This window comes from Hemicordylus capensis, chromosome 2, assembly GCF_027244095.1.
Source record: "Hemicordylus capensis ecotype Gifberg chromosome 2, rHemCap1.1.pri, whole genome shotgun sequence".
NCBI lineage: Eukaryota > Metazoa > Chordata > Lepidosauria > Squamata > Cordylidae > Hemicordylus > Hemicordylus capensis.
In genome coordinates, this window is record NC_069658.1 from 54967471 (window position 1) to 54990024 (window position 22554).

At 41.6% G+C, this 22554-nt stretch overlaps 1 protein-coding gene across 4 annotated transcripts in view; it reads right to left on the reverse strand.

Moving 5' to 3' along the window:
• Nucleotides 1–22554, reverse strand: part of EDIL3 (EGF like repeats and discoidin domains 3) — a 412931-nt gene that overhangs the window by 273668 nt on the left and 116709 nt on the right. For 3 of the 4 annotated variants that reach the window (XM_053295162.1, XM_053295161.1, XM_053295160.1), the window contains exon 2: nt 9691–9819. The exons of the other annotated variant lie outside the window; for it this stretch is intronic. In XM_053295162.1, coding sequence (XP_053151137.1) covers nt 9691–9819 — 129 coding nt within the window. The remainder of the gene's footprint in view (nt 1–9690; nt 9820–22554) is intronic. 4 annotated transcript variants of the gene reach the window in all.

A 22554-nucleotide genomic window follows, 5' to 3' on the forward strand; every position in this document is an offset into this window, starting at 1 on the left:
AGGAAATAATGAATCCACAGTTACCCATGCCTTAGTCACGTCACATCTGGATTACTGTAATGCACTCTACGCGCAGCTGCCCTGGAAGATTATTCGGAAAATGCAGCTAGTGCAAAATGCTGCAGCTAGGATTCTATCTGGAGCTGCCCACTGGGATCACATCACACCCAGTTTGAAAGAGCTGCACTGGCTGTCAGTTTGTTTCCGGTTCCAATTCAAGGTGCTGGTTTTGACCTTTAAAGCCCTTAATGGTAGGGACGTGTGAACAACTAATGCAATGATTTCTATGGCAGTTAAATCATACCAAGAATATAATATAATGCAAGGCAAATCCAATCGTTAACAGGAAGAGAGCATTCCTTTCTGACTTTTTAGGCAGGCAATCTACTAAATGCTGAATAGTTTTCACACCATGAGTACAAGAAGGGAGAGAGAGAAAGTTCAACCTGTCATCTATAGAGTGAGACGGAAAGAGCTGAGAGATGGGAGTGGGAGAGAGTCTGGTTACGTATTAGATGAGCCAAAGGCAAGGGGATGAAAGGCAGAAGGAATGACGGGGGAGGAAAAAATGGTGACACAGATAGCAAGCCAAGGCAGAACACTGTTAGGCCAGCTAACAGAGGTAGAGCGCGACCCTTCTGGGAAGCAGGGAAGACAGAGAGTGAAGGAAGGGAAGGCAGGATAAGAAAAGTAAGATAGTTCTGGAGGAAAGCATTCTTGTTTATAATATTTACTGGTCCAAGCCATCTGTATCTTCAGGAGGCCGTGGGAGGGGAGGAGCACCAGGAGGCTGTAAGCTGCCCAGGCAGCTGTGGTTCAGTGTCCAAGAATGGCTATGAGGCACAGGTTGCTTCAACAGCCTAAGATCCACATACTAATCCACAAGGCAGGATTGGGGCTTTTCTTCCCCCACCCTGAGAGACCTTAAAGGCCAGGTTGATAACAGATCATCCTGGGGAGAATCTATGTGGTCACTAAGAGTTGACACCAACTTGACAGCACTTAATCAATCAATCAATCAATCAATCAAGCTTCACATATCATTGAGTGTCAGGGGCCTGAGGCATCTGGTGAGCTAGAGAACCCACCATCATCATGGGTAACTCCTGGGCATCACCATGGAGTGATGATCAGGATGGAGTTCAATGGAGACTTTTGTTCTGGACCTCATCACAACCTGGCACAGTCCTCGGGTAGGGAAATATTACAACACTTGTAGATTTTACATCTTAGCACTAATATCCAATATTAAATACAGGTTAATCATGTGCTCTAAAAATAAGTCCCACAAATGAAGTAGCATACAAAATGCTTAGAACACACTTCACTTTTAATTTCTTTTAGTGAGTGTACAATTTAACCCTCTTTTTTTTTAACATGCTGCCTTTTCACATTATTAGTACCTTGTTAATGCATGTTTGAATGCAGGATGCATTGTTTATTCATTTTATGTGTGTTTTCTATAAGAAAAAATATTTTATTTCCTGTTGCTGTTAATCATAATGTATTCTGTATTTCTTTAAAAAGTCTCCTGATGAAGAAAATATTGCTTGAAATATCTTGGAATTTGTACCACTTAGATTATAGTGGTAATCTCTATCCACGGTCCAGCATATCTGCAGTTGAAGAACAGGCACCCAACATCAATATCTGTGAATACAAAAGGGTTAAAACCCGTTCATCGGCTGTTCCTGGGTGGCTGGAAATGACCTCCGAGATAATTTCTGGCCATCATTTTGATGAAAGGAGCCATTTTGTGGCTCATCTGGTGTTTTGTTTTGTTTTTAAATTTGGTTATTTTGTGGGGAAAATGGTGGATATAACACTTTTGGGGGTGAGGCATTGCTGGACACCTGGAGACCCATGGAGCATGGTATGGCATTTTTTTGCAATTATTTTTGCCATTTTAAACTATTTTGCCAAGCCTCCAGGAACCTAACCCCAGTGTTTCCCATTACCTCAATGCCCCATTATCCATGGTTCTATTATTTGCAGTTGTAGTGGAGAACAGAATGGGTGGATTACGAGTTCCACCTGTAATAAAATTTGCCTCCTGCAGCTTTTGAACTTTTGTTTTGTTCCTACAAAAATGTTTAGTGCCTATTTGCCCACATGTACTATGTGTGGTGTACGAAAATATTTAGTGCCTACCTACCCAGACATCCTTTAAGCCACATTTGTGGCTCCAAAGAAAAAAGTAGCTAGCTTTTATAAACCTTTCCTTCTCCACTCTATTCTCTCATAAGTCCCCAGGTGAACAGCCAGTTGCAAGCCTGAGTTAATGTATTGTAACATTAGCCTTATTATAATTCATAGTAAATAAACTCTTTCCACTTTAAAGTTTTAAAATGTTCCTGTGATATAGCACCATAATACCGAAAGCTGTGAATGATTTATTGTTGCTGTCTTGCTGTTTACGGGTCTCTCTCACACTCCCAGTTCTTCTTCCCTTCAACCTCAAACATTATTTCCTTTGCGCTTGACAATTCACTCACAACACATACATTCTCACTTTCCCCAAAACTTCCAAAGCACTTTAGAGTTCACTTAAATGCCATTTCATTTGCTAATCTGTTTATAGGCTACAGCTATATTCCCTCTACTTTCCTTTCAATGCGCACATAGACACAGACACAGACAAAGACACAGACACACACCCCATTCATTTTAGGTTCTTTTTGGATAGAGCCACCAAAAAATCAAAATCAAAATCTAATGCCTCTCTCAGCAAGGGCTTTTGAAGTTTGTGCAAGAGAAGTCCTATCAGACATTTTATTACTGTTATATATTTTACTGAACTGATATGCAGCAGAAATGTTTATATATAAACATTCACAGAAAGGTTTTTTTTTCCCTTTTTTTGTGTGTGAACCAAGCTATCATTTAAACAGCACATTCTGTAGAATTGGACCATGCAATTCAGCTATGAAGAAATAATATATTGTGAATCAGTGGCAAGCCTTACTTCGATGCCTTATCTGTGGCAATTGCTTCACCAGTAGTATGTGGAGCGTTTGTCACTTATTGGTGCCAGTGCTGGATGTTTCAGTCCCTGTGTATGCATTCCCTGGGGCCAACACAGAAATAGCAAGGTGGAGTAGCAGCATGAATCCCTGCCACACACCACAGACAGCATCCCATGTGCCCATGTGCCTTTTGGAAGAAACACAGCACATAAATGCATTGGATGAATAAATAATAGTAAGGGCCGACAACTCAATCAAATCTGGCTCCCAGACGCATTCCCCGGCTTCTCAGTTGTCAACCCAGGTGCAAAAGAAGGGCATCAATGGGACTTTCTGACTGAGCAACTTGGAGTTAGGTTGGCCACCTCTCATTGGCTACTTTCTAACCAGGGTCATAAAGATTCTACACCAGAAAATGCTGCAAGGAAGTTGAGAAACAAGCCTTGTAGAATACCTGACTGAATTGGAAAAGATGCAAAAGAGGTAGAGTGAGAGCCAGTGTGGTGTGTGGTTAGAATGTGGGATTTGGACTGGCAAGACCCAAGTTCAAATCCCCATTCAGCCATGAACTCACTGGGTCACTCTGGGCTAGTCACTTATCTCTCAGCTTAAGCTACCTTACAGGTGTGAGGATAGACGTAATCACATTCTTTACTCTGGTGTCCTTGGAAGAAGAGCAGGATATACATGTAGTGAATGAATGAATGAATGAATATAGAGTGAAGAGCAAGCCCTAGTTATCCTAGTGAGAAAAAGAGTGAGTTCTTTGAATTAAAATAAGCTGCAGAAAGCCAAGAATCAGGAAGACCTACATTTGCAATGGTTTTGCCACATCTCTGGGAAATGGAAATATGAAGAAATCATAGCTAGTACCTTCTCATAGACTCTTCCTACAGAATGGAGGTATGTCAACAACAATCCTTGACCATGCCGTCTAATGCTGGCAGACTGGTAGTAGTTACTGAAGTATGTTCACTATGCTTTTAAATTAGATCATAATCACTTCTATTGGAAAAATATCCTTCTGTGATCTGTTCACTGCAGTGGCCTGTTATTTTTTTGTCTTTCATGTAAGCAATAAGCTCTCAGAGATGGGTATTTGCATACTTGAGTACTGCACACACAACTGGTACAACCAGATACATAGGGGAGCATTGGCTCGCATTTGCGCCTCTCCCCAGTGCCCCCTCATGTGTGCCAGCCATGCCCACTGCTTATGATGCCACACACAGGGGGCATGGCCAGCATGAAGAAGGGCCCATTTGGCCATCTGGAGCTCATTTCCCAGCTGGCTTCATCATCTGTTGTGTGTTTTCAGAGAACAAAGAAAACACGCAGCTCATCATGAAGTTGGCTGGGAATTAGGCTGGCTGGAGCTTGGGAGAGGGGCAGACATATCCACAAACCATGGTGGCTCCCAGGAGCTGGGTGGCATGTGTTCTTTGGACATGTCTGCCAAATTATAGCTCCACTCCTGATTACGATGAATCACATGTAATATAACTGGATGCCAGCTTATGTTCTCCCCTTTAAACAGGCATTTGGAGCACATGAAGAGGGGCAATTAGACAGATTACCCACATGCAATAAAGAAATGCAATGAGAGCACTTCTTGGTGTGTCCTCTTCCTTATCATGTGTGCCAGCTGTGTATCGTCTGTACTGGCCCCATATAGGAAGAAGGAGTGAACATACAGATGGTTCTTTGAATGGTATGAAATAATTAACTGCTATATTATGCATTAGAAGAAAAGCAAATGGTGAAGATAATTATTCAGGGCTGATCCTCAGCACTAGAGTACAGTTTGACCTATCATCTTTCCTCATGCACCCAAAGCCATAAAAGCATGGATAAGGGGAGATTACACATGCCCAATAAAAAGAGAGTACAATGAGGTCCATTTTAGGAAAACACAATTTGTGCCTTAATTTAGGCTTGTTTGTGCCACTCTTCCATTGGGAACAATATTCTCTTTTATTTTGAGGTCCTCTTATTCCTTATAACATACAGTAGCTCTTGGGGGCCCATTAAATGCTCTTGCTAAATCTAGACAATATTTAGCTTTTCGGATTGCTGATTCACCAAAAATTTAGGAACTGTAAACGTTGATTGCCGTGTGAAACATCAGAATTCCCACAAATAATTAAATGATAATTATTCTATGTGCCAAAATGATTGCTCTCAGTTCTTCTATAGATCCCTATTTGTTCCTTTCCTAGACCTCACCACACACATGTTTCAATTAACTTTTCTCATGAGTAAGATCTGGGCACTGTTATTCATACCCTAGATTAAACTACTGTAACATGCACTGTGTGGGGGATGCCTTTGAAGATGGTTTGGAAACCACAATTGATTCAAAATGTGACTACCAGATTATTAATTGCAGCCTGCATATTGGAGCATATGACTCATGTATTATAGTTCATCTACACTGTTCTTTCTGGGGCCAATTCAAACATCTGTTTTTGACCTTTAAAGCCCTAATTGGCTTTGTACCATTTTTCAAATGAATCTGCCTGAGTAGTGAAGTGTGTTAGGTGGGCATCAGGTGTGCAGCTACAGGGGCTTTGGCAGGTGAGCATGAAGAACAGAGCCTTTTGGGAATGCCCATGGAAGGGGATCTGTCTGGTTTCAAAAGGTGGCTGGAGAAAATGAGACTGTTCTAGTAAGCATTTAGGGCTCATGTCTGCTGATATAATGAATACCAATACGATGAATATTTATATACTGCTTTTCAACCAAAGTTCCCAAAGCGGGGTGTGTGTGTGTATACACACAAATTATAGTCTTAAACTGTGCTTTGAACTTCTTTTCATCTTTGTGTATGACATTTTTCTAGCTATAGTTTGCATTATTTTTATTATTATTATTTATTCTAGACTGATTTTTATTGTTATGGTAGGACTGTCTTTGAAGTGGTGTGTGTATGTGTGTGTGTATAGTTGTGCACCACTTTCTATATGAATATATGCATCTGTATTAAATATAACTTTTTAGCATACTTTCCTTAAGGAAAGCAAGCTTATGAGATCACCCAGCTCTGTGTGTCTCTGTGTGTGTCAGATCTGTGTCTCTCTGTGTGTGTCTCTGTGTTTATTTGTCCATCATATTCACAATGTCTGGACTGATTTGCACCAAATTTGATACATTTGTAGGGACACCACAACGGAGTAGTTTGTGATGATCTCATCTACCCCAATTCAAGATGTTGGGTGCATGAACATTTGAGGCACAAGTTGGATAGCTTGTGAACTGATTTGAACCAAATTTGTTGAAGGGGAGTCAGCCTATAGGAAGGAGGTGGAGAGGCTGACAGAGTGGTGTAGGGAGAATAACTTATTCCTCAATTTAAAGAAAACAAAGGAGATCATTTTGGATTTCAGGAAATGCAAATTGGATTTCCAGCCACTCATTATTGAAGGGATTTGTGTGGAACGGGTTTCGGTGTTTAGATTTCTGGGAATAGAGCTGAGAGATGACCTGACATGGGGAGCAAACACCAAAGATCTGGCGAAGAGAGCACAGCAGAGATTATACTTCTTGAGAGTTCTCCAGAGGACTAATCTCTCAAGTAATCTATTGTTGGTGTTTTATCACTGTGCTATAGAGAGTGTGTTGACTTATGGGATCTGTGTGTGGTTTGGGAGTTGTACAGCCAGAGAAAGAACACTGCTGTCCAAGGTTGTTAAGACTGCGGAGAAAATAATTGGGTGTACTCTTCCTACCTTAGATCAAATTTATGCCACTAGGTGTTATAATAAAGCTGTAGAGATAGCGCAGGATCCCACGCACCCTGGAAATGATCTTTTTCAGCTTCTGCCTCTGAGAAGGAGGTATAGGGTCTTAAAGACCAGGACCAGCCGCTTGAGGAGTAGCTTCTACCCAAAAGCGGTCTCAGCTTTGAACGCAGCAAAACATAGCTTCTGAGGGGTTTTTTGTATTTAGTTTTTAGAGTTTTTTAGTGGGTTTTTAGTGGGTTGATGGGAGGGGGGCATATGGGTATATGTTTAGATTATTCTTGCTAGGTCCTGTAGTAGTGGTTGTAGATTCTTTTCAATCTCGTTGTTCTGCACAGGACAATGACAATAAAGATTTATCTATCTATCTACAGTTGTAGGGACACACAGGGACACTTCAATGGTGGATGATGTCGCCCACCCAATTCAAGATGGCAGCTGCATGAACATTTCAGGTGGAAGTGGGAACCAATTTGAACCAAATTTAGTACAGTTGTAGTTACACATAGGGACACCTCACCGGCATAGTTTGTGATGATGTCATCCACCCAATTCAAGATGGTGCATGTGGGAATGTTTGGGCTGGAAGTTGGCTAACATGAATAATTGTGTCTATGTGATTGGGACCAAATTTGGTATAGTTGTAGGGAGGGACAGATAGGGACAGAGATTCCGCTGATGCAGGATATAATTTCCAATAAGAGAACAAAGATACAGCATATTTGCCTCTGAGGAAGAGAAATGCTCAAAATGAGTTAGGCTACAGAATAAAGACAATTTATTCAGCACCTTTGGGTTTCTTTCCTTCTTCACACACATGGACACCACAAAAGTGTAGTTTGTGATGATGTCATCCACCCCAATTCAAGATTGTGAATGCATGAATGTTTGAGGTGGAAATGGGCTAACTTGTGAAGATGGTAACTATCAGTTAAGTTTATAATGAAAGGAAAGTAGGCAGATTAAGTAACTTCTTGTATTCATATACCACCAAAGCAATCAAAACAGTGAATAATTTAAAATAATGGCTGACGATCCAAGAGCTATAATGAGTCACAAGTTGTGCAAGCCTGCCTTATACCATTCATCTCCCTAGCTTCCCTTGGTGGGGAGTTCTCTTGAGGGTGAAGGCAATTCACACTTCCTTTAAACAGCTACCTTGGTTGGTGGAAACAGTTGAGGTTCAGGGATCCATTAATTCAAAGGCACTTTCACATATGAGGCTTCACTCAAATTCTTATGCTAGAGTGATGCTCTTTTAGTGCCCACTAGGAATGATGGAGAATTAAGTCACAGGTCATGTAGCCTATTACACACCTGCCTTGAATGAGAACCACTCTCATTATCCACCAATTCTGCTACCATGGAGGCAGAATGCACTGGGATTGCTATCTTTGCTTCTGTGGGTTCCCTTTAGCCTGCTGAACTCTTATTTACCGAAGGTGATTCATAAAAAGGAAGTAAAGTGGCCTGACTCATGAATCCCAGTCTGACTTTACAGAGCTGGCAGCCGGCAAGTCTTTCTCCCCACCCTTATTAACTGAGAAAACTGATCTGGAAACAATTGAAATATAATGAGCAGCATGGAGCTTTCTTGGCCAAGTACAACTGAACTTCAAAGCTTTCATTTCCCTAGGCCTCTATTTCTTTCCTACCCTAACTAGGTTGCAATGCTTCATTTGCTTCACAAAGCAACAGCATTATTTTTGTTATGCCATACAGGATTCCTTCTGTGTACTAGTCATGGATAGGAAGTAGCTCTAAAATAATTTCAATAATGTGATGCCGCCTGCAGCTTCCTGATAACCGATATGTATGGTCTGTGAAATCATTTGACATCTTTGAAATGCTAATACTTGAGTAGTATTTTGTTGAACCCATTAGCATTATTTTTGAATTTTTATCTCTGCTATCAAAAGTCCATTTGAGCCCATGAGTCTGGCATGAACTGCTTCTAAAGGCTCTCTATATATTTTACTATTCATGCGGAGGACAAGTGAGATAACTTTCATGTTATAGCGTATCCATGCTGTGGCTATACTGTACATTGTAACTTACTTTAAAGGTAAAGTAAAGTGTGCCGTCGAATTGATTTCGACTCCTGGCACCCACAGAGCCCTGTGGTTTTCTTTGGTAGAATACAGGAGGGGTTTACCATTGTCTCCTTCCATGCAGTATGAGATGAGGCCTTTCAGCATCTTCCTATATCACTGCTGCATGATATACGTGTTCCCCATAGTACGGGAAACATACCAGCATCCAGTGGGGATTCGAACTGGCAACATTCCGCTTGTTAGTTAAGCATTTCCCCGCTGTGCCACTTAAGGTGATCCATAACTTACTTCACCAGATAGATTTTCCACATTACATGGTTTGCAAACTACCAGTTGGGATCCTTGGTAGTTGCAATGGTGGTGGTAGGATGGACGTTCTCCATGCAATACATACTATCAACATGGCCATCCATGTTTCACAGTAGGCTTGTTCACTCAATCATTCAAATCTAGATTTAATGTGGGTTACTGGGATTGGCATGATTGTGTGAACCTACACGAAAATGTATCTGAGATTCATCTTGCGCCATAAATCATCTTTGTAGGAGTTCAAACAATCACAATAAAGTTAGTAATCCACATTAAACATAGATTTGAATGGTTGTGTGAACCAGGCCATTTGTCCACAGTGTGGAGAAGCTACCACACCAGAATTAAATTCAGCCCACTTCCAGTTGGCTAGAATAATTTAGAATAGCTTTAATATCATGAGTGAGGTGACTAGTATCATGTTTCCAGCCAACAGAACAGTTTCTTGTGCAAGAAATATGAGTTCAGTGTTCATTCACTAAAACTAGGGCATTAGTTTTACAAGAGAACGACTTGAGCACTGCAAAAATGCATAGGATACATTGTACTTTGTATACTCAGAAACTAATTGTGCACTTCAACACTGATTGCTATTTTTGTTGTTGTTTTGTTTGCACTTACCAACCTCCACAACACTAGAACAGTTGGGGTCTGTGAAGCCGTCGGGACACTCACAAGAATAGAAGTCATCATCCAACCCTGACAAACAGATGCCTCCATTTTCACAAGGGTTGGAGTCACATATATCTCCTGCAAATTAAAGAAAGGATCTCTCTCAGTCTTAGGAATATCTCAGGAATATTTGATTTGAAAACTTTAAAATAATTATGTTGTAAATAGATGTTCATTTACAACCAAGGGCGGGCTAGTTATTTTCCCATTCTAAGAACACAATGGGTGGTTTCACAAATACAGCAGCACCTGAGGTTTGTGCGAGTAGCCAGGTCCTCAGGAGTAAGCACACCCTGCACAAGTCTCAACTTTCTGTCTTAGTGCCAACATGCAGAGATAGAACATGACATGCAAACCCGCAAATCTTGATATATCCTGCCCTGCTTCCATAAGGAAGCTTCAAATCTCAAATCTTACTTCAAACCTTAGCTACAGATGTCAGGTTCCCTGACAGAAGTAGGACAAGATATGCCAAGACTGGTGAGTTCACACATCACAACCAATCTCAGCATATTGTCACCAGGACAGGAAGTAGAGGTTTGTGTGAGGAATGCATGCTCCCAGAGTACCGGCTGCTTGCACGAACCTTACGTAAGTGTTGCTATATGTGTGAACCTGCCCAGAATCTGACAGTAATATGCAGTAATATGCTCTATGATGTACTGTCTATGACCACCTTCCTAGAAAGCCATGCTTTCTTCAGTGATGTGACTGGATTTTAACTAAACATATTGAAAAGCAACTATGACACACTGATGATTGTTCTTTCTGTAATACTGACAAGTAATAGTCACTGAATGCCAGTCCTGAGACTAAGAATAATATCAACACAAAGTAAGGAGGATAGCTGGAGGCTTATTTTGCAGGATAAAGGGTGAACATCTCGCATATACCCTTGTGAACTTCTATAAAGGGGAGAAAGAAATATCAATTCCCAAAGGACCCCTCAGCAAGAATAAAGCATCATAATAACCTTTTAGGCAGAGCTAGAGAAACTAGGAGACCTCTGATGTATTGTTTTTAAGAATGTATTTTTTAGCAAGGAAAAAAAAATCCTAATTTCTGACTTGTTTTTGTAAGCTTGCTTTCAAATATCTTCTTGTGTTTTTTCCCCTCCATGTCATCTCATTAGGATTTGTATACAAATTATATAAGCCACCCTTCCTCCAAAGCTTTCATTTTCAGTTAGAACACTTGCTTTGAATTCGATTAACCTGATTAAAGTCCACATGTATCAGATGTGAAGAGTGCATCTGTGAACTGTTTTAAAGGTGCCTACGTCTTTTTTAAAAACACCAGGAACAACACAGAAGTAGTAACCCAGAACTTTTCCACATGTACTCCCATACTTCAAATTGGAATATGCACATAATTTTACACTTTCATACTTCAGATTACAAAGTAATCCAAAGTAAATTTCCATACTTCAGATTACCAAAGGGCACAGATGTGAGCTGTGCCCCCCTCCACCGAGAGGACCTAACATTGATTGCCCCATGAATTGCCACACACATAGTGGGGAAGGTGAATTTCAGGGATACTACCTTTCCTTCACAGCATCCTTGCCTTGTATAAATATGTCCCCAAGGGTTGAACAGCTCTCAGGGACATACTTTCATGTGGTGCAGGGAGCTTCTGGGGGAAGGAACAATCTGCCATAACTCCTGGGCAACCCTCAGGGACATATTTCTAACAGGCAAGGGTGCTTTGAAGGGGATGTATGAGCCCTGAAATTCACCATCTCCACCTCATGCTGGAAGGCTGTCATCAGGAAGGCTGCCATTGACAGCACAGCTCTCAGTTCTACATCTGCTTTGGTAGTCCAGATGTCAGCCAATGAAGAGAAAATTATATCTTAAAATTATAGAATTGTTTGGGACAATTCTAGTCCAACTTGCTGTTGAACAGATATTTATCAACAATACTATGTTGAATCCAAAACATTCCTTCTTTTGATGGAAGGAACTTTCTCCAAAGAAAGACTTTTCTCTGAAGGAAGGGAACCTCTGGATTTTACAACTTTCTTTATCCAATTTGCAAACTTTACATCCCTTTTCTTTTTGTCACCGAAAAGGGAAGAGTAAAATAGAAGTAAAAAATAAAATGGGTAAGGTACACAACCACAACCTTGTTTCCTTTTTTTTTACACGTTATAACAAAACATACACAATTTGAAAAGCACTTGAATTACACTGTTTTGACCACTGCAATGTATAGCTTTATTTGTTGGGGGGTTGCAAACTTACTCCTGAACTCATTAGTTTGGTGATATAATTCATGAATTTCCTGTAGAGAGGTTCAGATTAAATCTCCTACAATCTCATAGGTGGGCAGACTGGTGAGACTGCTAATGAAACCTTAAACAGTCACTGCCAGTCAGAATGCACAATCCTGGGCTTATGGAAGAAATGATCTCTCTCTTGGGGCAGCTCCTGGATATTCCCTAATTTATGATATATGGAAGAAAGTGCTGGAATGGAGAAGAAACCATCTTCAACAATGAAGACCTTGAAAACTAACATGCTTAGATGTGTCCATATCCCACCACATTCAATCAAAAGTACATGCCTGACATACCATATTTATGGTATCTACATATGTAGAGATAACTTTCTGTTGACTGAGTCACATTTTTTAGAAGTTTTTTCTTTGGAAAGCTCCTCAAAAATATAAGGAAGAGGGGTTTTTTTTTTAAAAAAAAGTATTTTACTGTTTGTGGCAGTGAACTTTGAGAATACACCACAGGACTGTTAGTTCAATGTTCCCTATTTAAGTAGGTCTGACTATTGGGGCGGTTAAGTGGAGGTCAACAAATTTTCTATGGGGTGACGAGCTGATGTGTGTGTGTGTGTGTGTGTGTGTGTAAAATTTCTAATATAAAACTTGTGTCCTAAATATGATATAGAACTTTGACAAGATCTCAGTAAAGACACTTCTTGTTTCAGCACTTCAAATTGGACAGCTGTCATGCAGAGCTCCATATTAAGCAAGAACATCACATTGACTTCATCAGAATTTGATTAAGCACTTGGATGTCAGGAATCACTCTGATTTAAAATTGTATGATGAGTTGCAAATTTCTTATGGTCTTCTCTATCCTACTTGTAAAGTCTGATTTCATAATATCTTTAATTTTTTAAATTGTTAAATTCAATCATAGTATAGTAGCAGACATAAAATATCTCACAACCTCACAACCTCAGCTGCAAGATCCCCAGGACTGGGGGAATGGCAGGATCTCACCCGCCTTCCCCCACAGATGAGCGGCATTCCCTTTGCCGTGCCATGCACCCACACAAGCAGTGATGTGGCCATGGGTGTAGCTAGGGGAGAGGCAGTCTGTGTTCTCCCCGGTGGCCCCTTGAAGTGAAGGAGATAATGAAGAAAATAGGGAGCGGTGGAGCTGGGGGGCCCACTGGAGCTCAATTATAGTTATACCCCTGGGCGTGGAGAAGGCAAAAACTGGGAGTGGGAGGACCTCCCTCTCCCACATCCCAGGGTGCTCCGGAGCACAACTGGCAGCTGCCCTCATTAGTTCAGCTGCTGCACTCATCGCAGCCACTCCTTTTCCCTGGCTCAGCTGGAAAGCCGTTTAATCCTGCAGCGATTGCCCAGGCAATTGCCAATCACTGGCTGAGCTTAACAGAACCATAGGTTTGCTTAACCTCAGCTAAATGCCAGGTTAAAAGTTTGGGCTTGGTGTGGAGGCAGCGCCAAGATTGGGCTAGATTCCAGTGCTTCCCATGTGCAGCCTATCCCAAGCTGGGATGTGCTTGCCTGGGCTAGGCTATGTGTGTGAACAACCTCACTATATGACCCAAACAATCAAAAGGGTGTAATACAGAGTTTTAGCTGGATAAGGAAGCACTGCATACTTACAGTGTCTTTATAATATTTGTTTTTTCTATCATTATGCAAGCAGAACATAGCGAAGAGAAATTATTCCTACAGAAGACAGCAAAGCCACTGATCTTGCATCAGATTTGTAAAGCACATGAAAACCTCTGGAGCCCTCCAGGTTACTTCCAAACCAATTACATTCACAGAGCTGAACAAACCCTCTCTGTTCTCTTCAAATTCGAACAAAGAACTGCCTCCCCTCCCGCTTCCGCTCTCCCCCTACAGAACACAGGTTGAATCCAACCCTGCAGGTAAAATAACCATTTATAAATCATTAGTTCCCATTGGTGAAACATTTTTCTTTGACTATTAACAGATCATCTCTGACTATTAACAAGAAATCAGCATTACAAAGAAAGGTTAGCATCCAGCAGTCACAACACCACCCTTACCCAGAAAGCCCTGAGAGTTGGAAAGTAAGGCTTGAGGCTGTGAACTTTCCTGAAGAAGAACAACTGGGCAGACTGAGAAAAAAATGTAAAAGGTATTTTTTAATGTTCCTTGCTAAGAAGATAGCAAATAAGTTATTTGGGTGGGGAAAGTACACATGGAGCCGATATGGAATAGTGCTGGACTAGGACCGGGGAGACCTGAGTTCAAATCCCCATTCAGCCATGAAACTAGCTGGGTGACTCTGGGCCAGTCACTTATCTCTCAGCATAACCTACTTCACAGGGTTGTTGTGAAAGAGAAACTCAACTATGTAGTACACCGCTCTGGGCTCCTTGGAGGAAGAGCGGGATATAAATGTAATAATAATAATAGAGGAGAAAAGAGGCCTTGAAGAATATATAAAGGACAGTGAAGAAGATGCACTTCAAATGGTCAATAACGCGAAACTATTCAACACCAATGAAACAAAGCAGGCCTACAAGAAAGAACAAGTCAAGAACCGAGAAAATCAGACCTCACCAAGACCTGGCAATGGCTTAAGAATGGCAACTTGAAGAAAGAAACAGAGGGTTTAATACTGGCTGCGCAAGAACAGGCACTAAGAACAAATACAATAAGAGCAAAAGTCAAAAAATCCAACACAAACAGCAAGTGCCGCCTTTGTAAAGAAGCAGATGAAACCGTGGACCACCTAATCAGCTGTTGTAAAAAAATCGCACAGACTGACTACAAAGAAAGGCATGACAAGGTAGCAGGGATGATACACTGGAACATCTGCAAAAAATACAAGCTACCTGTAGCCAAAAACTGGTGGGACCATAAAATTGAAAAAGTTGAAGAAAATGAAGATGTAAAAATATTATGGGACTTCCGACTACAAACAGACAAACATCTGCCACACAATACACCAGATATAACTGTAGTCGAGAAGAAAGAAAAACAAATCAAAATAATGGACATAGCAATACCAGGGGATAGCAGAATAGAAGAAAAAGAAATAGAAAAAATCACCAAATACAAAGATCTACAAATTGAAATTGAAAGGCTGTGGCAGAAAACAACCAAAATAATCCCAGTGGCAATTGGCGCCCTGGGTGCAGTTCCAAAAGACCTTGAAGAGCACCTCAACACCATAGGGGCCACAGAAATCACCATCAGCCAATTACAAAAAACAGCTTTACTGGGAACAGCCTATATTCTGCGACGATATCTATAACAACTGACAATAAAATTCAGCCATCCCAGGTCCTTGGGAAGGACTCGATATCTGGATAAAACAAACCAGTTAATAACACCTGTCTGACTGTGTAAACAAGAACTAATAATAATAATAATAATAATAATAATAATAATAATAATAATAATTGGCAAAATGACAAAGACAAAATAGATTGACAAATTGATTTTAGAAAATTGCAAGAGAAGAAAAACCAATCTAAGTGTTGCATGGATTGACTATAAGCAAGCCTTCGATTCATTGCCTCACACATGGATACTAAAATGTTTAGAAACAACTGGTGTCAGCAAAAACATTCAGATATTTATTAAAAAAGCGATGAGCATGTGGAGTACACAGTTAACAATCAATGGCGAGACACTTGGACAGGTTAGCATTAAAAGAGGCATTTTCCAAGGGGCCTCACTATCCCCTCTGTTGTTTGTAATCGCCATGACCCCACTTTCACAAATACTAAACAAAACCGGCCTCCGATACCAAACATCTAAAACATCAAGTAAAATCAACCACCTGCGGTACATGGCCGATCTGAAGTTGTATGGAAAGTCCCAGTCAGAAATCGAATCACTGCTAAACACTGTCCGTATATTCAGTAGCGATATAGCAATGGAGTTTGGACTAGACAAGTGTGTTGCATTAATAATGAACAGAGGGAAAATAACAAAAACAGAAGGAACAGAACTGCCCAATGGAAGCAACATCAAGAACCTGGAAGAGAAAGAACCTTACAAATACTTGGGCATTCTCCAGGCTGATAACATCGCACACACTGAAGTTAAAAGAAAAATTGGAAGTGAATACATCAGGAGAGTTAGAAAAATCCTGAAGTCCAAACTCAATGGCGGGAACACCATACAAGCCATAAACACCTGGGCTATACCTGTTATCAGATACACTGCAGGAATAATAGACTGGACCCAGGCAGAGCTAGAGACGCTAGATTGTAAGACCAGGAAAATCATGACCATCAATCATGCTCTGAACTCCCACAGTGATGTCGATAGGCTATACCTCCCTCACAGCTCAGGTGGAAGAGGAATGCTGCAAGTCCATCAAACAGCAGAGGAGGAGAAAAGAGGCGTTGAAGAATATATCAAGGACAGTGAAGAAGATGCACTTCAAATGGTCAATAATGAGAAACTATTCAACACCAATGAAACAAAGCAGGCCTACAAGAAAGAACAAGTCAAGAACCGAGCAGAAAAATGGAAAAATAAGCCAATGGAGGGTCAATATTTGCACAATATAAGTGGAAAATCAGACATCACCAAGACCTGGCAATGGCTTAAGAATGACAACTTGAAGAAAAAAACAGAGGGTTTAATACTGGCTGCACAAGAACAGGCACTAAGAACAAATACAATAAGAGCAAAAGTCAAAAAATCCAACACAAACAGCAAGTGCCGCCTTTGTAAAGAAGCAGATTAAACCGTGGACCACCTAATCAGCTGTTGTAAAAAGATCGCACAGACTGACTACAAACAAAGGCATGACAAACTAGCAGGGATGATACACTGGAACCTCTGCAAAAAATACAAGCTACCTGTAGCCAAACATTGGTGGGACCATAAAATTGAAAAAGTTGAAGAAAATGAAGATGTAAAAATATTATGGGACTTCCGACTACAGACAAACATCTGCCACACAATACACCAGATATAACTGTAGCCGAGAAGAAAGAAAAACAAGTCAAAATAATAGACATAACAATACCAGGGGATAGCAGAATAGAAGAAAAAGAAATAGAAAAAATCACAAAATACAAAGATCTACAAATTGAAATTGAAAGGCTGTGGCAGAAAAAGACCAAAATAATCCCAGTGGTAATTGGCGCCCTGGGTGCAGTTCCAAAAGACCTTGAAGAGCACCTCAACACCATAGGGGCCACAGAAATCACCATCAGCCAATTACAAAAAGCAGCTTTACTGGGAACAGCCTATATTTTGCGACGATATCTATAATAACCAACAGTATTGATGATAAAATTCTGGCATCCCAGGTCCTTAGGAAGGACTCGATGTCTGGATAAAACAAACCAGTCAATAACACCTGTCTGACTGTGTAAACAAGAAATAACAATACTTCTCCCCAAAGCAATGGCCTATGTGATTAAAAGGGGTGTGTGCTAAGAGCACCCCACTGTGATGTCTTTTGTGGACATGAGCATTCCTTTATTTCATGGGGGCGTGGGGTGTGTTGGATTGTCCAAACCACTGCTCGGTGTATGTTCATCATGATGGGTGCATCATGATCATGATGATGAGTGCACTCTCAGCATGTCTTCCTTTTAATCACATGAGCCAAAAAAGTATAATTCAAACCAGTCCCTGGTGACTCATCTTCCTGTATTTATTTACAAAGATATTTTCCTTTCTGTGAAATAAACAGTGATGATCCCTTTCCTACCATTTGCCCCCTCTATAATTCAAGCCATTGATTACAGTATTCACTGCTAATGATACAAAAGACAATTGTTTATTTTATTATTATTATCATCGAATGACTTCATACTTCACATTTTAGTTTAAATCTCACATAATACTAGTGTTTCAGTGTCAGGTACACATCTGTTTCCATGGAGAATACAGCAGAGCTTCAATCAAATTGTCTAACATAAGTGTGTCAGCTAGCCCCGCCTCCTGTGCTGATGCATTCAATAGACATGGATGATGCTCTCCCTGAATATCATTTGTCTGAGTTCTTCTGCCTTGTACTGAATGTATCTTGGAATCCCAGATCCATTAATCTGATTAAATCTGCTGCAAAGGTTCCTTATTTATTCACATGTTGCTCCTGCAACTTGTCCCTCAGTTCAAACTGAGCGTTTTTCAAGTTTGGAAATCTTTGCCTCTCATCAGGAGGTAAATTCTCTGGGATCATTTTAGGCTGATACCAGTTCTGCAAGGTGACCCTCTTTCTTCCTGTTTCTATTCCTGAACTGGTTTCTGATCCAGTCTAACTCATGCCCTAGCCCAAGGGTTCTCAATTTAATTCAATATCTTTATTACAGTCACTGACCCAAGGATTCTCAAACTTTGGTCCCGAGACGTTGTTGGACTTCACCTCCCATAATCCTCAGCGTTCTGGAGGATTATGGAAGTTGAAGTCCAACAACGTCTGGCAACCTAAGTTTGAGAAGCCCTGCTTAGCACAAATTGTAGATCTAAGGACTTAAATCTTTATCTGGAGGTATATTCTGCCAAACTCTCAGGGCTGATCATGGAAGCCAGGTGCCAATAATTTCCCTTTCTTTCCATCATCCCACTTTCTTAGACTGGGCATGATCCCAAACTGAGACACATAAAGTAGTATTGTGAAAAGCCTATATTGATTTAGAAGTAGGTTTTGCTTTATGAAATGGCTCCCTAATAAGTGTTTATTAGAATTGCCTGAATAACTTGGAGCTTCTGGATTATTTCCACTATAAAGTCCTGCTGTTGGAGTACACCATCTAAGGGGGCCTTATCCCTCCCACTGAGGTCATCATGGATGCAAATAACATAAAAATAAAGTGGCTTCCATACTGTGCAGTGAGCCACCGATCTAAGCAACTGCCAATCTAAGCGAGCCACCACTCTAAACATGCTCACTGCTTCTGGGGAGGCTCCACGGCTACTAAGGAGTATGTGATCACAGTTCTGCTGCTACTACACCCATTGGGAATTACGGGAGGAGTAGTGGAAGTGCGACCATGAAGTAGCCAGTGATGTTTAAAGGGGCTTGAAAGCAGCAAATTTGCCTGTCGCTCACTGATTGGTGGCTCACTGCACATTGTGTAAGCCAGTAAAATAAAGTCTATAAGTGTTTTATTTCTTTTTCATAGCTTCAAACTGCATCTAGTTGCCCTCTGATCTCCATTGTGGGCTGCCTCTTCTTGTTTCTTCTCCTGAAGTTTCCCTTCACAGTGGCTTTTATAAGTCCCAGGGCAAATCCAGTTTTTCATTCTCATCACTATTGGCAGGCTCCTAGATAGACAAAGTAGTCATTCACATGGCAGGGAGAGTGGGCTAGGGATGAAGGGGGGAAGGCAGGATTGTACCTACCTTCCACCAGACGATCACAATTACGCTGTGTGTGGCATGAGTCGCATGCCCACATGATCCACACTGGTCTGAGAAGTGCAGATCTCTGGAGGCCAAGGAAAGGAAGCCCAGCCTCCAGATTAGGGGTGTGTGAGCCAGTTCTATTCGAACCATGGTTCAAATTGAATTGGCCTGGTTTGGCTGGTCTGAGGTTGAAGAGGACTGGTCTCAGTTCTAAGAACTGGTTCATAGGCCAGTTCGGGGATACTTGTAAAGGGGAAATCTTGAGGATCCCCCTTTACAAGTAAAGGGGGCATTCCCTAATCCCCAATCCTAAAAAACCACAGGGGGCGTGAACCAAAGGGTCCTTATTAACTGCTATTTTCAGGCAGTGGTGGTGAGTCTCAGAAGACATTGGCAGTGGGGGGGGCAGCAGTTGGGGCTCATCAAAGCACCCCCCCCCAGCCTCCTGAATGACAGCCCAGGCCCACCTGGTGGGCCTTCTCAGTCACTACCAACTAGGGTCTCTGCTTCGACACCTTATAGATGTTGATCAAACACATCCCTTATCTCATATGTGCAGTTTGCTTTTTATTTCTACTGCAAATGTCTGGTTTCAGTATTTCTCAATCACCAGTTTAATTCCAATTAAACAAGTCCCTCACCTCTGACACCTGTATTATGTTTTCCCCTCTTCCCTGAGTGGTGAGAAGTCTAGGCCAAGACTAAGCTGTTCCTTGAGCACAAGAGAATTAGGGTGTCTTCGAAATGTCTGTTTCATTTATAACAGACAAGCAGAGCACAGTGGGAGCAAATATATTCCTGCAGCAGCTGCACAATGCTAATACTGTTTCAAGTTCCCCAGTAAAACATTGTTCTCCCATGACTACTTTTAATCCAGCTATAAATGCAGCGGTGTCTGTCTCTCCATCTCCAAATACAAAGCTGCTCTTTCCCTCCCCCCCCCCGCTCTCTCTCTCTCTCACACACACGGCACTAGATTGGACTGGACAGAAACCCACCCCGCAAGTAAATTGCCCATTTAGGAGAATATCCTGAATCATTAGTGTCCACTGACAAAACATTAACTAATCATCCCTGACTATTAGCAAGCAATGAGCTTAATCATGAATACTCACACAGGAACCATGACACCACTTTATAAGCAGTAACTACTCATGCATGTGTGTATAAAAGCAAAATGGAACAATGAATGTATTTTTAAAAAACAGATCAACTAGTACGCCCACATACCCTTATGTATTTATGTCACAGTTCATTAACAGATAATCAACAAGATACATTTAATGGCTGGCATCTAAAATTACTAGTGCAACACTAGTACCACAGGAGATGGTTGATTTGTTGCTGTTTTCCCCTCCACTGTACCTCCCAAAAAAGTCCCTGAGAGTTGCACCATCAACTCTAAGAAAGGTCTATCATGCACGGAGGTTTTATCCAATTCTGAATTATAATAATATTTTTGATTATTTCCCATTTTTTAAATTGATTGATTGTCAAATTTGTATACCACCTTTCATTAAAACAATCCCAAGGCGGTTCACATGGAAAAATTAAAACAAGACTATAAAAATTACACAATTAACTATTAAGCTAAAAAAATTAAAACAGAGATCAAACTAAAAAGATTTTAAAATACCTGCATGAAATAGCCATACAAAATAAAAAGAAGCAGCAGAGGAGACAATCACATAAAAGCCTGGGTAAAAAACCAAGTTTTCACATGCTTTCTAAAAGCTGTGATGGAGATCGAGGAGCGAATAGGCACTGGGAGAGCATTCCAGAGTCTGGGGGCAGCAACAGAGAAGGCCCTGTCCCGCATGAATGACAGCAAAGCCTCCCTCCTTGTCAGCACCCAGAGCAGAGCCCCCTCAGATCACCTTGTCAGGAGGGCAGCACCTTGTCAGGAGGGCAGCAACCCTTGGGAGCAGGCAATCTCTCAGGTATCCAGGGACCAAACCATTAAGTAGGGATGTGTAAAGAACCAGCTGGCCCGTTTCGGTTCAAGTCCGGAACAGACTCGAACCTGACTGGACCAGTTTGGTCTGGCACCCCGTAGAAACCCCTCCCCCTGATTCGGTTTGGTCTGGGGGGAGGTTCACTAAGTTGTTGTTGTTGTTTTTTTAACCTCTAGCCCCTTTGGGGGACTTCCTCTAGGCTGCAGGGGTGGTTTGGGAAGGTTCCCCCTCCCCCGCCGGCCTTATTAATCACCGCCATGGTCCATTTTAGACCCTTTTCCGGCCCGTTTGGGCCTCCGTATGGTGGCAGGGCAGCCATTTTGCCCACTGCTGTGCATGTGCAAATGGCCTCTGCAAGGCCTGGCATGGCCCAGGGCCTCACAAAGGCCATTTGCACATGTGCGGTGGCCTTTAAAAAAAAAAGTCCACTGTGCATGCACAAATGGCTTCTGTGAGGCCCTGGGCCATGCCAGGCCTCACAGAGGCCATTTGCACATGTGCAGCAGCGGGCAAAATGGCTGCCGTGCCAACATACAGAGGCCCGAACAGGCCAAAAAAGGGTCTAAAAAGGGCCACGTGGTGATTAACAAGGCTGGCGGGGGAGGGGAACCTTCATGGACCCCCCCTCCGTGACTTAGAGGAAGCCCCCTGAAGGGGCTAGAGGTTTTAAAAAATGTTTTCAAAAAAAATTGTGAACTCCCCGAATAGTTTGAGTGGTTTGGTCCAAGGTTGGACTGAATATGGGGCGGGGTTTCGTTTGACCCTGGAATGATCGAACCAAGCTAGTTCGATGTAGAACCAAACCCCGCTCAAACTGTTCACACATCCCTACCATTAAGGGTTTAAAGGTCAAAACCAGCACCTTGAATTGGACCCGGAAACAAACTGGCAGCCAGTGCAGTTTTTCCAAAATAGGTGTGATGTGATCCCAATGGGCAGCTCCAGACAAAATCCTAGCTGCCACATTTTGCACTAGCTGCATTTTCCAAATAATCTTCAAGGGCAGCCCCACGTAGCGTGCATTACAGTAATCCAGCCATCATGTGACTAAGCAATGGGTAACTGTGGATCCATTATTTTCTGTGGATCATTGTATCCAATGGAATGCTGTATCAACCTGATAATGATGCATAAATGATCTAATCCAGGCCACTGCAATTACTGGATGCACAATTTGAGAATCTGAAGGGCTTGTTGTCAGATTCACTTTTCAAATGATTACAGGTACAGTAACCCACACAAACACATGTACGAGTGTACAGACATCTGTACACTAGTATAG